Source organism: Gasterosteus aculeatus, chromosome 5 (assembly GCF_964276395.1).
Source record: "Gasterosteus aculeatus chromosome 5, fGasAcu3.hap1.1, whole genome shotgun sequence".
NCBI lineage: Eukaryota > Metazoa > Chordata > Actinopteri > Perciformes > Gasterosteidae > Gasterosteus > Gasterosteus aculeatus.
Window position 1 is genome coordinate 14,302,915 of NC_135692.1, and position 16,870 is coordinate 14,319,784.

The 16,870-nt window shown below is 47.5% G+C and overlaps 3 protein-coding genes across 4 annotated transcripts; 1 reads left to right on the top strand and 2 right to left on the bottom strand.

The window, feature by feature from the left end:
* Positions 1 to 2,717: 2,717 nt before the first annotated feature.
* On the bottom strand, positions 2,718 to 7,864 carry prrt2 (proline-rich transmembrane protein 2). The gene is made up of 5 exons (XM_040176282.2): positions 7,428 to 7,864; positions 5,958 to 6,257; positions 5,534 to 5,829; positions 5,322 to 5,451; positions 2,718 to 4,611 (listed from the first exon to the last, which is right to left on the bottom strand). Exons 2-5 carry the CDS (start codon positions 6,196 to 6,198, stop codon positions 4,595 to 4,597), a joined length of 684 nt encoding a protein of 227 aa, XP_040032216.2. The 5' UTR covers positions 6,199 to 6,257; positions 7,428 to 7,864; the 3' UTR covers positions 2,718 to 4,594.
* Positions 7,865 to 7,876: 12 nt separating this feature from the next.
* On the bottom strand, positions 7,877 to 15,095 carry kif22 (kinesin family member 22). 2 transcript variants are annotated; one of them, XM_040176191.2, is made up of 13 exons: positions 14,848 to 15,095; positions 13,616 to 13,810; positions 13,401 to 13,528; positions 12,316 to 12,467; positions 11,678 to 11,887; positions 11,173 to 11,569; positions 10,602 to 10,722; positions 10,191 to 10,311; positions 9,868 to 10,048; positions 9,289 to 9,383; positions 8,824 to 9,024; positions 8,662 to 8,721; positions 7,877 to 8,063 (listed from the first exon to the last, which is right to left on the bottom strand). In XM_040176191.2, exons 1-13 carry the CDS (start codon positions 14,856 to 14,858, stop codon positions 8,034 to 8,036), a joined length of 1,902 nt encoding a protein of 633 aa, XP_040032125.1. In that variant the 5' UTR covers positions 14,859 to 15,095; the 3' UTR covers positions 7,877 to 8,033. The 2 variants fall into 2 exon arrangements, with proteins under 2 accessions (XP_040032125.1, XP_040032126.1); XM_040176192.2 differs by lacking the exon at positions 14,848 to 15,095 and adding an exon at positions 14,128 to 14,690.
* pagr1 (PAXIP1 associated glutamate-rich protein 1) lies at positions 14,489 to 16,370 on the top strand. The gene is made up of 5 exons (XM_040176277.2): positions 14,489 to 14,753; positions 15,022 to 15,228; positions 15,374 to 15,695; positions 15,784 to 15,872; positions 15,990 to 16,370. Exons 2-5 carry the CDS (start codon positions 15,060 to 15,062, stop codon positions 16,223 to 16,225), a joined length of 816 nt encoding a protein of 271 aa, XP_040032211.1. The 5' UTR covers positions 14,489 to 14,753; positions 15,022 to 15,059; the 3' UTR covers positions 16,226 to 16,370.
* The last annotated feature ends 500 nt before the right edge of the window (positions 16,371 to 16,870 follow it).

Consider the following 16,870-nt stretch of genomic DNA (forward strand, 5'->3'; position numbering starts at 1 on the left):
ATGTTTATTCCTATTTTAACATTCTAATCTCAGCACCATTTATTAAACTTTGGACTCCATCTGACAGGAGGTCAGAGGTCGGGACGCTGCGATGGTTTTTATAAGCACGAAGTCCTGAGTGTAATGAAAGTGCGTCACGCTCTGAGTGTCTCAGAACCGACTCGCAGACTTTGAGGAGGAGGAAGCAGAAGGAGGAAAACACAGAGCTCTTTGCAGCAGTGCAGTTTCTGATTATTGTGTTTTCCTGTGCATCCCGGGAGGGGAAAGAAGCTCTTTCACAGACGCGTACTCGTGTTTATTTTAGTCAGGGTTTCCTCGCCCTGACAGACAAATGCCAGAGATGAGCATATAAATATGATTAATAAGAGAATAAAATACCCAAATTCATTGACAAGAAAAGCACCGTTCCTCTGACCAGAAACATCTTAAACCTTAAAATCGACATGTTACAAATGTTGAAAAATGCTGAAATTGGAGTTTTTCACATGTGAGAAATCTATAAATTTATGAAGCAATTTTGAAAGAGTAAACAGAGCGATGGAGCAGGACAATAATAATAATAATAATAATAAAACAAGGACAGGTCTCTTGAGAAGCTGCACGGAGGCAGATTGCACATTAGAATCTGTTCAACGATCTAAAATAAGTTGTTTTTAGTGATGCAGACAGACTAATATAACTCTTAAATAATGGAAGTTATTTTAACTCAGGGAGGATTAATTTTATAATCCAGTGGATTAGCAGATTGCTGCAAAGCCACAAACATTTATTTACAACAAAGCCGTGTCCTCTGTGCAGGGACGAGCATCGCTGCTGAGCGGGAACACACACAATGTGCTGCTAGAAGCACATTATGTCGCACTGTACTCTACACCAAATGCACTGTATTCTTTGTTTTATAACAATAAATGCATTAGGGTTAATTCATGTCATAGAGAAACTATTAGAAGTGCAAGTATTTGCCTTGCACTTCAGACGTCAGCTGCTGCTTCTTCACATGCATCGTGTTGTGGCAATTATTTGTGCAGATTGGACAATTACCTCATTCTGAAGTTGTAAAAACAACACTTCTGTTTACTTGCATTAGTCTTGTAATTTAGGAAACATTAGTGAATATTGCAAAATCTGTTTTCTGAATAGAACTGAACATTTTTAATGTGAGTAACCTGTGATGTTCCCACTCTGAAAAGTCAAAGTCAAAAAGGGTGTTGTGGAAAACACCCTTTTTTCCACGACATTTCCACTTAAAGGAAAGATGCAACAAATCACGTTGATTGGAGCTTCATTCAATTATAACATTATTAGTAACTTCAAACATATTTCCACTTTCCTCTCTCAAAATAGAGAACCCACAACCCTCCCACGAAGCTTCGGCTCACACTCGTCATGGTTTCGGTCTCCACAGGTCGGTGTGTGTCAGTATCTCCCCGATGGTCACGATGCGTCCAAACGCCGGCGAGCTGACTCACTGTGACCCGGCTGGATAATCCCTGACCCACTTCATGCATCTGGACGGGACTCCGCGTGCTGGTGCTCCGCAGGGCCGCTGAATGCTTACTTTAAATCAGCTGAGTACAAAGAAAAGTATCTTTTACTGTCAAAACATCGGCGTGGGGAAATGTGCCGCGGTCAGACTTTGTGAGTGCTGTCATATTTCTGCAAGAGGAGTCGATTTTTCATCTCTGTGAGCAAAGAAAATGTTGCTTTACGCAAAATGCGACGGGAGTTCATTTATACACTGAATGTATATTTTGCGTGTTCAGTTCATTTTACTCACTTCACTGGGATCAAAACTTCTCTTTCTCAAGCTAATTGTTATTTCCACAGCCGTGCTTTAATCAAGAGGTCGACTTGAATATGATTTCAAATCAGAAAAAATAATTCAATAAAATGAAAAGGTGAAAAGAAATCGTTTGGCTCAGGAACAACACGACGGCACTCACTTGATTTATGATGTTGAGAGGAACATCTTCAGGGTCACGTGATCACATCGAGGCGTGAGGACGTTGTGTGGTCTCATTCGGCTACTTGTTAGCACTTTTAAAAAACGCTTAAACACCAAACAAACACTAAACGCGCCAACATAAGACACCTCCTGCATCTAGAGAACACATGATGTCACTTACCAGCAATCAGTCCCATCTAAAAACACAACGACCATGTACAATTACCCCGGAGGTGACCTCTGACCCCAATTAATTTTCTATCAGCGGCCTCCAGGAACTCTCCGCTGAGCGCTACGAACACGCGTCAGCATGCTAACTATTAACCAGCATCACATCGGCATTCAGTTCAAATCATTTTTGCTGGTTTAAACGTGAGGATTAACGCTGTTAACGTACGTCGGCCATCAGCCAACACCTTCCGTTAGGAATTCCATTAATGAACACGTCTGTGTAAACGGGCAATTTAGCTTTACGGGTTTGAAAAACTTCAAGGAGCGAAATGAGGTTCGTCTTTCTCTTTGCTTTTTAGCTGGAATCATCTGAGAGTTGAGCTCTAATTATATTTCCTCTGCTCGCGGCGTCTTCCTCCTGCTTTCAGCTCTTCCCCGCTGCCCGACAACGGCACGCACTTCCAATCCCTTCCGTAACAGTTCACGACAGCTACATTAATACTTTAGCTCCTCTGCTAAACTACTCGCTCACTTCTGAGACCCGGTTCCTCCTCGCCAAAACAAGACCGCGCCTCATCTCTGCAAAACACAATGAAACGCGTTGCATGCATTTTGTCTTTATTATGAATGTCCTGCAGAAGTATAATATTACAAATGCCAGTCAATCTTTATAATCTGTACCTTCTATCGTCAAACATTCTTAAAAATCCACAACATGCCAATAACCACAGAGATTATAGAAGCCTGGTGGAGACACAAAGACGCTCGCTTCCTGTGCCTACGTTAGACCATTTCTACTCAACGCTAACTCATATCAACTACAGAATTATCACAGTATTGAGATTTAAATCTGCAAAACACATCAACTGTTGATTACAATAGAATTTACATGTTAAGTGGTAAGAGGAAAACCTTCACACTTAATCATTGCAGAACATTTCCTGCAGGTCTGAGCACATGATTTCTGTTTCTAGATTAATAATCTACGGTATAATAAATAAGCAGTTTTATCCGTTGTTCCTGAAACCCCGTAGTTTGAGATCACAGTGAGAATCACAGGTAGATTAAGATTGGAGGTTAGTTCAGGGATACATAGGAAATATAGAATCAGAATAACGTAATGATAATAAGTCAAGAGAAGGCGTCAGCATTCTGCTTTTCATTTCTCACACCTTTAAAACCCTTTTTAACCAGCGTTTTACAAATTCAAATGATAATTAAGGAGTTTAGGGATTCTAAAGGGACAAAACAAACCCACAATAAGCCTGGTTTGACCGGCTGCTGCTCCTGTGGAGGCGGACTGAGGCCTCAGCCGCCGCCTCTGCCTGCAATCACAAGCTATTTCATTTGTTAACCAAATATTGATTCCCACACGCATACGCGATGCTACCATCATCCGGCAACCTCAGTCATCAAGAGCATCACATTACCGGGTTCCGATTCCAAACATTATCAAAAGGTGATGGATTATTGGCGTCACTGCAGAGTGCGTGTCTTGCTACAGAGCGTGTGTGTGCGTGTGCGTGTGTGCGCATGTACCCGGCTCACAGTGCTCAGTGGTGACAGCGGATATGCAGTAAAGTTGCAGCAGAGCAGAAAAACTTTACTGTGATCATTTGAGTCTTTACAAAACGAGCTACTTTGGCTCCACATTTGATTTGGCACACATTTGCCTTCCGTGGGAGACTCTCCCATAATCCCTTAGCACCCGGTAGCTTGATAAGCCTCTTTTTCCATCCTCTTTTGCCGCCCACATTTCCTCTCAAACACCAGACGTGTGTGTGTGTGTGTGTGTGTGTGTGTGTGTGTGTGTGTGTGTGTGTGTGTGTGTGTGTGTGTGTGTGTGTGTGTGCAGGAGAACCACGGAGGAGAGTAAGAAACGAGGCGATGCGCTGCCACTCAAAGTGCAGCTTCTCTGCGAGGGAATCGGGTGGATTTCTGCTCCGCGTTTCCAAAGGAACCACAAATCCCAGAGCCTGTGTGTGTGCGTGTGTGTGTGTGTGTGTGTGTGTCCGAAGGGGATTTAACGGTGGGCTGAAGCTCGGATGCGTCCTGTCGGTGGCCGCAGTGAAGGATGGACACGTTGTTGTGTGTGGCGCTGTGGACGGGAGGCGATCCTTCCCGTTTCCTGGACCGCCTCCGCTGGTCTCAACAGAGTCTAGTCCACCTTGTCGGAGTCGGTTTTTGGGGGGGAGCGGGTGATGATGGAAAGCTCTTCTCAAGAATTGTTCTGAATGCGTTGACCAGAATACGAAGGGGCTGATTAGACGGTCTGCTCGCCTCTCCATCAGACAACCCCTCCCCATATTTCTTCCATTAGCAAAAAGAGATTTATATAGATTACAGAAACACAAGTAAGCACTGTATATCGGGTGCATATTTGTCACACATCCAGGTAATGACTAGGCGGTAGAGACGGTGATGCAGGTGCGGGCCAGACGGTCAGTTGCCTTATCCAGTTTCATCCTGGGATGAAACTCAGGTTTTCACATTTACTAAAAAAAAAGAGAAAAGAAAAGGGAGCATATGAGTTCACGAGCTGCATGTTCTGCAGCAACGTAATGAAATGAAATGAGGAAAAACACGGGTGGTTGAGTCACCGAACCCTTAATGTTCCTCCAGCCATCGAGTTAATTAGGACATTTCTTGGCTTAATGAGACCCAACAGGCTGCATTCGGAAGAACGAGCACAGAAAAATATCTGCTTGAACTGAAGTGAAAAGGCAAATAATAATTTAACTGAACAAAACCTCATGAATATATATCAACAAACAGTACTGCAAATGCCAAATAAGAGTCCCTTTATGTACAGATCTCTAATAATCTCTACTAGTTAACAGTTGTTTGTTTATAAATACGAACACACGCATACAGGAACAACAAGACTCTGAACGAGCCAATGGGTGCAGACATACAACAGAGAGCGAAGCACACGGGCCTCTGCACAGACGCACGGCAATCTGAGGCACGCGGTTGATTGCAGCTGCATGCCGGCCCATGCAAAGATAAAAAAAACATGGCAGGAATATATTTTTAAAGGGTTGACACCGTTCCTAAAAGTGCAACAGCGTCTATGGACTGAAGCAAGCATTGCAACCAGTGCGACACTGTGCTCATGTTTGGGCACACGTGGGGTAAAAGGGCAAAGTTAGGGTTCAGAGGTCAGATTTCGGGGGGGGGGGGGGGGGGGGGGGGGGGGACTCACTGGCCAGGTTGACGATGCAGGCGATGATAATGAGCGTCCCTCCCACGAGGGACACCACGGAGAGCATCTTGGCCACGCGTCCCAGGCGCACGGCGCCGTCCAGGTTTCCCTGCTCGAGGCTGTTCTTGGACTGAAGGAGAAGTTTGGAGCGTCAGTCGGCCGCGCTGTGATACAAAGGTGACTATTAAGCTAACCAGAGATCCTGTCCTCACCATGACGGCGTAGACAAATCCCACGATGTTGATGGGCCAGACGGGGCAGAAGCAGGCCAGCACCGACAGCAGGAGGTAGTCTTTGACCTTGGTGCGGTCTATGGGGGGGGTGGTGGCGATGCTGGAGTGGCGGGAGATTGACGGCCTGGGCGTGAAGGCGGTGTAGCCGATGGAGCTCGCCCTGCTTCCCTTCCTGGTCTTGTTGTGATGGGGGTACGAGATGGAGTGCTGCCTTCTGGGAGGGGAGCAGACGACCGGAGATGTGCACTCAGCGCCCGTTTGGTGGATCCCGTTGCCTAAACACGAGGGAGGAAAAGGACGGAGGTCTGTAGCAATCTGGTGAGTGAGATGACTTTCCCCGGCAGAGCTGACTAAGCAGCTCCGCGACCCCCACCCACCCCCTCCACCCGCTGCCTTCACTTACTGTTCCTCAGCTTCTCGTTGATGACGATCACCAGCTCGCCTTTGGATTTGCTGCGGGGGGGCCGCGTGCCGACCGGGCTGCTGATGCTGCCGCCGACGCTGAGGGCCGCCGGTTCGCCGCCGACGGGGAGACACGGCATGGACACGGCGACTTGGCTCAGCAGACCGTCCCCCTGGTCCGGCACCGGCGGTTGTTCCTCACCGGCCCAGGCGGGGGGGGCTGGCGCCGCGTTCTCCGCCATGCCCAGAGCGAAAAGAGTCGAGGCCTTTTGTTTGTGTTGCAGTCCTGCCTGTGGTTCACCTGAGGGGGGGGGGGGACACAAAAAATGGTTTTAAGCTTTATGAAAAGACGTTGGTTTTTAAAAGAAGGCTCTGACTTTTTCTTCACCCAAAGCTTCATACCTAAAAAGATTAACTACTTAAATGACTATTGTCGGCAATCTGTGTTTGTGTTTCCGTATCAGGGTTACTTTCCCTCAACTAGATAAGATCAGGTTTACAGAATCAAAATATACTTACTATACTTTATTTTCAAATGCTCATTTTTATCCAGTTTACTAGATTAAAAAAAAATCTCCAAACATGACATTTTACAGAATGGCCCAAATATTCAGGAACCATCATTTTGTAGTGTTTTCCATAATTTGGTTATGTGATTAATCATGAAAAAAATACTACTCTAAATATACAACAGATCAATATATCAGCTTAACGTGTTCTTCTGATTGAGCTTCGATAGATCTGCATCGACCTGCCTGTGGCCGGAGAGCATTGTGGGAAATGTAGGCACCGGGTTTTGCCAATGAAGAGATTTTAAATAAAATTGGCCTCCCACATTGAACATTCTTTGTTATTGATCACAAGATGAGTTGCGACGAGTTGAGACGCGCCGCATTTCTCTTTCCAATTCCGGGAAGAAACCAAAGAAAACATCCACCAGACAGGAGGCCGAGCTCCATAGAATACGTCCCGCTGCCGCTCGATGTCACCGGCAGCCGCCGCACCGACGCCCCGCTGAGCCGCAGCTCAACGTCCCTCGCGGCAACGGACCGACGCGCCGGTGTCCGCGGGTCTCTCAGGTAACAATGAGCGCAGGTCACGATGCCTCGGGGAGGCGCACAAAAGGCAGATGGAGGAGCAGGTGTGCACATACGATTATCTCACCGTGTGTACACAGCACGGGCGGTCTCTCTCTCACACACACACACACACACACACACACACAAAAGGGTTAAAAAATAAAGGATGGGGACAAAGGAGAAATACGCGGATAGAGTGAAAGCGGAGCGGGGTGGGGGGGGTTAATTAGCCGGAATGGCTCATATGAATTCAGTGGTTGTCGGCTGCCGATCAGCAGAAAGAAAACATGCAGTTTTCAATTCAGGGAAAAAACAATAACAAGAGAAATTTAGCACAAAAAGGTGAGGGTGCGCGCGCGGGGGGGGGGGGGGGGGGGGTGAATAAAACTGACCTGTTTATCCCGGCGCCCGTCTCAACGCAGCCGGAACGTGCCCAGTTTCGTCATCGGGCGCAAGAAGAACAAAAACCCATCAGACTCGAACCGACATCTCCTCCGCCGGCACGAAGCCGGAGGGTCTCACCCGTCTGCGCGCGCGAGGAAGGGCGGAGAAGGCGGAGGTGCGGTGCCTCGTTCCGGCGCAGTGTGCCGGGATGGACGGACGGACGGACGGATGGATGGACGGATGGGGAGTCTCCTGGAGTCAGAGAGGAGGGGTGTGCGCGCGCGCGTGCATGTGTGTGCGCGTGCAAAACGTGTCCTCGTGTCTCCGCCCAGCAGAGGACAAAAGTTGAGAAGAACCGGGAGCAGAACGTAACCAGCCCGCCGGCAGGGCGATGGGTTTAATGTGAAAGTGACCGTATTTCTTTACGGAGATGAAATGAGCACTCAAGCAGTCAATGACACGTTAAAATATTTATTTAAAAAAGCAGCAGCGCGCCATCAGCTGGAACACAGTTGTAACTACAAAAACATCTTAAAAACAAAAGCATCCGTGCCAAAAGCTTCAGATTTAATTAGTTTAATAAAAAATAGATATCTTAAAATAAAAAAGAGAAATCACTTTCCCATGGCGCTCAGGATGTTTGCCTGGTGAAAGGGGGGAAGAAAAGGGGTAAATTAGTACAGAGAAAAGCAGGATAATCACTGAAAAGCTGCAGAATGTGCACATCCGCTCCACGAATGCATCAGAACGAGGTTTGAGCGTCAAGATATTTGCGATCAGTGACAACGTGCTGGAGTTCAGTGGTCACCCTCCTTTTGCATAAATCAATAAGTGCATCTGAAATTGATGTCTTTGTCATTTGTTTTAATGTATTGAATCGCAGACAAAATGAGCCGCTAAGAGCGACACACTGCGGCATCGGCGCTTTGCTCAGAGGTCGTTCTCACCACAATGTCAGCGCGTTTAGTGCCGCTGGGCTCATATTACGGCCTTCGGTTTGAGTAAAAACGTGAAAAGCTCCCACTAGGAACGGCTCACACTGACGGGGGAGGGGGGAGATTATATGGAAGTGAAAACGTTACTGTCATATTATACTCCAATTCTGCTAATAAATCCACACTAATGTTTGACTCATCACAGATGTCAATCAAAGCGAGGAAGTCAGGTTGGACAAAATAAGTAAGAATCTTGCAGATTAACAGCAATCCATCGAATAAAGAAATGCAACAAATATTGGCTTACCTTCATGAAGGTGGAAAATCTTTTTGCCGTCATACCCTCAATGGTCAACACATCCTCCAGCTGAAAATGGGCAACGCATTAATTCAAGTTAGTAAAAATCCTGAAAAGCATCGCAGTCACGCGACGAGAACCAGACCTGTGCTCGACCCGTCCTCTACCGACCTTTAGGAAGTGACCGTGGATCTCCCTCCAGCCCAGGATCAGCTTTGCCTTCTTGTCCCCAATCTGCTGCAGACCCTTCAGCTCTTTGAGGGAACCAGTGTTGAGAACATGTAAGATCTTCTGCCTGGATTGCTCCAGCACAGACGTGTCGAGTTTAAATTCCCAACCGGTCTCCACAAGGTTCTCTTTACCGTCTGGAGGCTGAGAGGAAAGAAAAAGGGACACGCGCAGAGTTTAGGCTCGTCTGCAGGGTGTTTGTTATACAGAAATGTAGATGCAACTGTCTAAATGTAACTATCCTACTGGCCAAGAGCGGGTTTATTTTGACCTAATGAATCTGAGTTGTTGCAGCATAAGTCAAGACAGAAATCGAATTGAGCCTAATGCACCACGTCAGCCTGTATCAGATGCAATTCTGCAGATGTGTCGGGCTACGTGCGTCCCGGACAAGGCGTAAATGCTGACCTCAACCTGGTCCGAAATCGTTTTCACTTTCTTCTTGACGCAGACAGACGTTTTTTTGACTACGGCGAGCTGCTGAAGAGGCTGGAGCTGGGACACTGAAAGGGAGTAAACACACACACACACACACACTAGTTTAAACTGTATCCATTTCAATAACACATTATTAACAGGCGGGAGACTTAAAATCTAATTTAGTTTTTAGGTCCAGGGCGAGACAGCTACCACGGTATTCATCTCACTCCCAAACTGCTGAGGTTTGTTTTCTTAAATAACTCCTCGTCAGGCTTCTACATTGTGTACGGAGCGCCCGTATCACATTGCGGCTCATCAATAACTCCAGTGATTCAACATGATTGAATTAGCGGATGAGCACTCTTTGGGGAAACATAAAATAGGATGATAACGTCAGAGAAAAGGCTTTTCTATAAAGCTCATCCTTAGACGAGGAAAATTTAAAAGGCAGTGGAATCTGACACGTTTCTACTGTTAACATGGGGAATATGTGTAGATGTTCACCATTATTAGAAAGGAAAAGTCTTCTTTCTGACTCAATTAACCCATCCGACATGTCTGACCAACCTTGTAGAGGCTGGACCACGGCCTGCTGCTTATTGGCTTTGGTGGCAGCCGACTGTTTTCTCTGCAGAGGAGCCGTGTTGTCCTTGAAGGAAGGCTCGTGTTTGGCACTGGACTTTTCTCCATCTAGACGACGGAACAGCATGGCCTTGTTCTCAAACTCCTTCTGCTTTTCTTTGAGCTCCTGTAAAAAAAAAATTAAAAAAAAAAATTAAAAAAAGAAAAGCTCGGCCCAGGTTCAGATATTGATTAAAACTAGATGAAACAAGGTAACAAGACGACCAGGTGGATCAATGCTAGTTTTAAATGCAGCCGTGTGCCCTCACCTGGATCTCCTTGCGAGACTGGGCTACATCCTTCAGCATGCTGAGTTTATCTTTGTCCTGGCAGTTCATCATCAGCTTCTCCAGAGCGATTAGTCGGTCCATCACAGATGGTTCTGACAAACTGCAATAGACAAAAGCAGGTCGACGTTCAGGGGCAGCAGTATGAATAACGCACCGAGATGTACGAGTCGATGAGATTCATAAGGCAGACAGATTGCTACAGAACAAGAACAGACTGCGACGGAGCAGTGATCGTATCATATCCAGACAGATCCCAGCAGACACGGCAGCTGTAGCCAAGTGGAGCACTGCAGAGAGCCGGCTTCAACACAAGCTAAGAATGTGGCCCGCAGAATCAAGGCTATGGCTTCTTTAGGTTGCGGCAGCGCAGACTGAAACGTGATCTTTGACCTGTCAAAAGAAGAAGACGGGGAGGAGCAATCTTGTTCAGTTTTCCGCTCGTCTTTCTGCTTCTTCTTGTGTGGTTCGGTGCCAGAGCCTCCTGCCGTGTGGTCGTCTCTGGCCCGCTTCACTGAAACATGAAGGTAGAGAAGTGAACAGCTTGGTAGTCAGAACACTTTGGCAACACTATTTGGCAACACTATTTGTCTCTAGAGTTTAAAGCAATTCAGATGAAGACGGCACAGCACCACTGACGGCTGCGCGGCAGTGCTGGAACTAAAGCAGATGGGAGAGCAGCGTCAAGGCAATGCTTCAGGAAGAAAGAAAAGGTAAAGAGCCAAGACGCCGCCAACTACAGGGGTTACAATAAAGCCCTGATCACGACATACAGCATGCCCATAAACAGCTGATCCTCTCATCTTAGTCACCGTCCTCTGTGATGGTGACACAAGTGCCCCCTATTGGTCTTGGAACTCATCCAGTCAGCGCTTCCTCTTCTCAGGCTGTTACGTGTCCTCCTTTAAATCAAAGGCCATGTGACGAAGACAGGCCGGGGAATTTCTGACTCAGTTTTACTAACCTGGCATCGCCGGCACTGCCACGGTTTCACAGGTGAAGGGCTTGTTCACAACGAGCTTGGACTTGGAGGCAAAGTTGAGGGCACCAAAGGTATCAAAGTAGTATTTGTACTCGGGTGCGATGTTTGTTATCATGACGGAGTGCGACGAGCCACCCAGGGAGTCCTGAAGCAGCCGCGTCAGCTTACTGTCTCTGTACGGCACGCGGACGGCGGCGCTCGAGTTAAGAGAGTCCACGACCTTGTTGAGAGTGAACAGGGACAGGTTGATGGCGCCGCTCTCCTTCAGGCGGATGCCCTGGTTGCCGGTGCGCCGGTTGTCCTCGGACCCGGCGAGGTCTATCAGGTACAGCTTTCCAGTCTGTTTCCTGTGGGGGGCGGCACGCTGGGTGCGAACAACCTAGAACATGGACGGTTTCAGAAATATACACATTTAACCACACCTGCTGTTTGACCCCCCCAATGGACAGACCAGTTGAGTGAATTAAAATGAGGTTACATATCAAACCTTGATGAGGAGGATGGCATGGCTGCGGCTGGAGCGCTGGTTGAGTTTGGTGGAGGCTGTGGTACGATTCAGACTGGCTGGGACAAATTGTTTGTCGAAATCGGAGAAGCAGGAGATTGTTGTGTGAGTGAGGCCGGGGATGAAGATGTTCTTGTCCTTGTTCTCGCGGATTGGTAAATCCTGGGAGCTTGGCGACAGAAGATCTAGCACCTGAGAAACACAAATTATGCATCTTGCAACAAATATTTTAAAAAAAGCAATCGCAAACAAAACAGATAGAAAAGTGTAAGAAGTTTAGAGAAAGATGTGGAGCACCATGAAGAGAAGTTGCCATTTGTTTGAGCAAATAAATGTAATTGCCCAAACAAAATAAAAATGTGCATGTGGTAATCCAACTTTTTCATTCATTTGCAGTACAAGAACTAGCATGAAAAAAAAAAAATCACATGGCCTTCTATTTATGAGTAAAATAAATCCCAGAAAAGAGTTACCGAATGCAAAGTGAGGCTGAACGCTGGCTCCAATGGCACGGTGTTCAAATAGCACGTGCGCTCAATGTCAAAACCCTCGTTTCACAACGTTACACTTGGACAGAAAACATTGGACTGCTAAGTGACAACGCTTCAAACCATCTGTACCTTTTCATTGTAGATTTCCAAATAAGACATGCCGATGCTGTAGTCCCATCCTTCTTCGTCAGCCTTGACTTTCACCAGCTTGAAGACCTCGCGCACAGCTCGGGGGATCACACCCGGCTGGTCTGAACTGCCCATCATGGTGTGGGTCTTGCCTATAAAAAAATAAAGGTAAAGTTAAAAAAGGTATAAACATCCTACATTTTGACAGGTGAATAAATAGTTCTCAATCCCCTTTCTAAGATTTCAATAATATGTATACCATTAACTGACGCGATTTGCCATGATCACCATCTTCCATGATCACTCTCCCTTCTCTCGTCCTACCTTAATGGCCGCACCTACCGGGGAAACCTGAAGAGGATCTGTGTCGGAACCTTGTCCTCTTACTACTGGAGTTCCTCAGGGTTCCGTCCTGGGTCTCCCCCCCCCCCTCTTCTCTACACCAACTCTCGCCTACCACAGCTCTGCAGACGACACCCAACTAATTCTCTCTTTCCCTCACTCGGACACTCCGGTGGCGGCACGGATCTCTGCCTCTCTGGCTGACACCACTCAGTGGATGTCCGCCCACCTTCGGAAAAATCAACCTGAACTACTCCTTTTTGGGAAAAGATTCTCCTGCACAGGATCTGACCGTTAACTTTTGCAACTCAGTGTTAACGCCCACTTTGACTGCAGCAGCTCGCTCTGCATCTGCCAAACGGCTTGTTCCTCCCTCACTGAGAGCAAAACACTCCACTAGATCACGACTCTTTGCGGCAAAACGGTGGAACGAGCGCTCTGATGACACCAAGACCGCAGAGAGCCTTCACATCTTACGCCGCAAACTATACACCTATTCAGACTACCTTGACTAAAAAGACTAAAATTGTAGCACTTAAATTCTACTTGCAATGGCCCCCCCATCTATAGCAAGTTGTAAATCTGCTTATTTGATGAAATTGCACGTTCTTGTTCTTCTGGGTTTGTATCCTTACGGTTGAAATGCACTTATTGAAAGTGTATTTGGATAAAAGCGTTAGCTAAATGACCTGTAACGTAATCAAAGCACAACATTAACAAACTGCAGTGTGGCAGCGACATACCGGCTCCGGTCGGTCCATATGCAAAGACACTGGCGTTCTGTCCAGTCAGTATGTGTGGCAGAATGGGCTTCACAGAGGACAGGAACACCTCTTGCTGGGTGGTTTTCTCATCATGAAAAACGTCGAAACTGTCGGGACAACAATCGCAGATATAAAACGAGAAGACGAGACGCGAGGAGCGGTTTAACAGGTGCGGGGGTGCCAACGACACTGACTGGTATTTGACCGTTTCGGTGGCGTTTCTCCAGTTGACGATCTCCAGGTTCTGGGAGTCCAGGCCTCGCACACACGGGCCCTCGTCCTTCTCGTCTTCGCCGCCCATGTAGGGCCGCAGACGAACCGCCACACGAACCCTGGACGTCTTCTTGGCCGCTCCGTCGGACGTCGCCACGCGCTGGGCCATCCTACAACTGAAAGAAAAGCGTTGAACGCGAGATGACGAAACGGAACGGAGTGAGCAGCGTCAGACCCGACGGTGTTTACCTACGTAGCATGACGCAGTATGTGCGGGTTAACGACGGCGTCTTCGCCGCTAGATAAACAATTTTTCCCCTCGACCAAGGCATTGCAAAAGTAAATACGTTTTACTTCATTATTTAACGTAACTTACACAGTCCTCGGAATCAATAACACACGAGCTACTGTTGGGACACGTTTGTGTTTCTCTAGCTAACGTTAGCAAATGTTGCTTCACCAAGAGTATGAACACGGTCGTCCTCGAGCTTACCAATATCACTCGCGGACTCCTTGTACGAAACTTGTGTTAATATCAGAGTTTCTCTTTCGGCAACATTTCCGAAGCAGTCTTTTAACAATGGCGACGCAGCGTAACGTTAACCGAAGCCTTTTCAAATGTGGAGCGCTACAACCGGAAACGACCGTTGGCCAATCAGAACCCACTCACGCGGCGGCGGCTATTTGACCCCCATTACTGATTATTATATTGTATTCGCCGACATGGTACAAAAACTTAAATAACCACCTATTTTAATCCAGGCACTAACACGATGACTGCGGCGAAAAATGTTTATTCAAATCGAGCGATAACGCACTCGGCCCTCACTACGATTGCGCGCTGCGCAGGAAGCAGTCCCCGCAGTAGATCTGTAGAACACACAGCTGAGCTGCCGTGTGTTGTCGGGAGCGTGGACGGACCATCCGCATGGTATTAGGTCAACGGAAATGCGCGTTCTCGCCAAACCAACGAGCCAAAATGGCGCTATGTTTACGTATCCGTGTAATCGTGTATTATCTCTAGAAAAGTCTAATGGAGAGCCTCGGCGATTTCACTCTCTGGGAAAGATAATTTGATCCTTTAGCCACAGCAGTGATCTACAAGGAACCGGACATTCGGTAATGAGCGTGTATGGCGCGTTTCTTATCTTATCGGGAGTTGCTGTTCGGAAATAACCGACGGTTAGGCCTGACGTTAGCTATTTTTACTTACTTCAAATACATGCAACATTACGTGTAATATGTTGCTTTTCCTGCTTTTCCTCTAAGCAAAGTCACCAGCTACCGTCCAGTTACCGGTTGATTAAACGTCACGGTCATGCTGCCACTCTTCACTTGCATATTACTAAACTTCTATTCGTACTAACGTGCCTCTTTTCGTGTTCAGCGGATCTGAGACCACACGGTTCACCGGCAGCGGGAAGCATGCAGGCCGAGGCCGAGGACTCGGCCCTGAGAGACGGCATAGAGGCTCTGGGTGTGAAGGAATCGGGGGAACCTGCAGCGGGCAAAGGGGAGGAGGCCAACGCGCACGAACAGGACACGGAGATGACAGCTGAAGAAGACGCGATCGAAGGGTCGAACGAGGAAAAGGGTGATGAATCACACGCACTGTGCTTTCAATGCTGGAGACAGCAGCTGGAGACTTGATAATAACCGGACTCTCAGTCTGAAAGGTGCCCAATGACATGGCTGCTGCCACAACGCGTGGCACTAAAGCTCCATCATTCCCTCCTCAGGTGAAGACACGGATGCCGGGGACAGAGAAGGACACAAGGACGACCCCCAGGCGGACACAGCGGGGGGCGGCGGGGAGGGAAAGCAGGACGGCGAGTGGGAGCTCGCGTACAGCGACGAGGAAATCGAGGACCCCAAAAACTGGATGCCCCCTCCCGTGGAGATCAAAAGACTCTACGAGCTGCTCTCCAAAGGGGAGACGCTGGAATTGAACTTTGTGCCCCTTCCCAGACGGCCGCCCACTCCAGATCGCACCCCGTCGCCCGAGAGGGAGGACGAGGAAGATGCAGCAAAGGAGAGAGAGAGGAAGGAGCGAGACCACAGGTCAGTACGACTATTTCTCATCCTTCTTTTAAACTGTTGATGAACAGCTGTTGTGAAACGTCTTTTTTTTTTTTTTAATTTATTACAGGCCTCTCACTCCAACCGAGTTCGACTTTGATGAAGAGAAGACGCAAGCCACTCCGAAAAACGCCTTTGTGAACAGACGCAGAACCCCAGGTGATTGCTTTGACTGTTGGCCGTGTCATTACCTTCCGAAGGCACGGTGGAAGCGGCGCCTCGGTCGGTCCGGGGGGAATCCGGTTGACGTGTGTTTCCTCCCCGCTTCCCTTCCAGGATCCTCGGCCCGCTCCTCCGTGAAAAGGGAAGCCCGGCTGGACAAGGTGCTCTCCGACATGAAGCGCCACCGCAAAATCGAGGAGCACATCATGCGCACGGGTCGCGACCTCTTCAAGAGCGAGAAGAAGCTGGAGGAGGCCCTGTCTCCCAACAGCCAGAAGGAGCGGGAGAAGGAGCGGGAGCGAGACAGCAACCCCAACACCATCTTCTCCCCGAGACAGAGGAGGTATTGAAGTGTTGATAGACGAGGACTTGCTCACGGGCGAAAGGGGCCAAGCGCTTTCTGTGCTTTCTCAACACTTGAATTTTTTTATCCAGCAAGTTTTGTATGTTTTTGTATTTGTGTTTTGTATGTTGGTAATAAACATTTTAAATCCAGGCAAGTGTTAACTGGTGTCAGCGTTCAGAAACTGGGTGAGAAGAACAATCCTTTACAAAGGGTTATGGTCGATAACGGTACGTGTTGTGGGATATTAAGGATTGTAAATATATATGAATAAAATAAGGTTTGTAAATACCCAGCAGAATAACGTAAAATATAATTTATACAGAAGCGCGTGTGTGTGTGTATACACAGTACGATTAAAGTTTGGATTTGAATGAGGTGTCCAAGCTTTTGACTGCTACTGCTACAGAAACAAAAGCCCTGATTTACATACATTTCCCACAATGACTTGCTAAACAAAGTGACATTCAAGTAGTATAATTGTCATTCGTAATTTTCTACCATTATACAAAAGTTTGAATTCAATGAACAGCCGAGGAAAGGTGTTTACATTGTGATAAAAGATGGCCGCATGCGAGGATTGTAGCTCCCTCTAGTGGTGGTGTGGTTCAGACCTGATGGGCAGTAACGATCTAACTGGGTTTTACCTTAA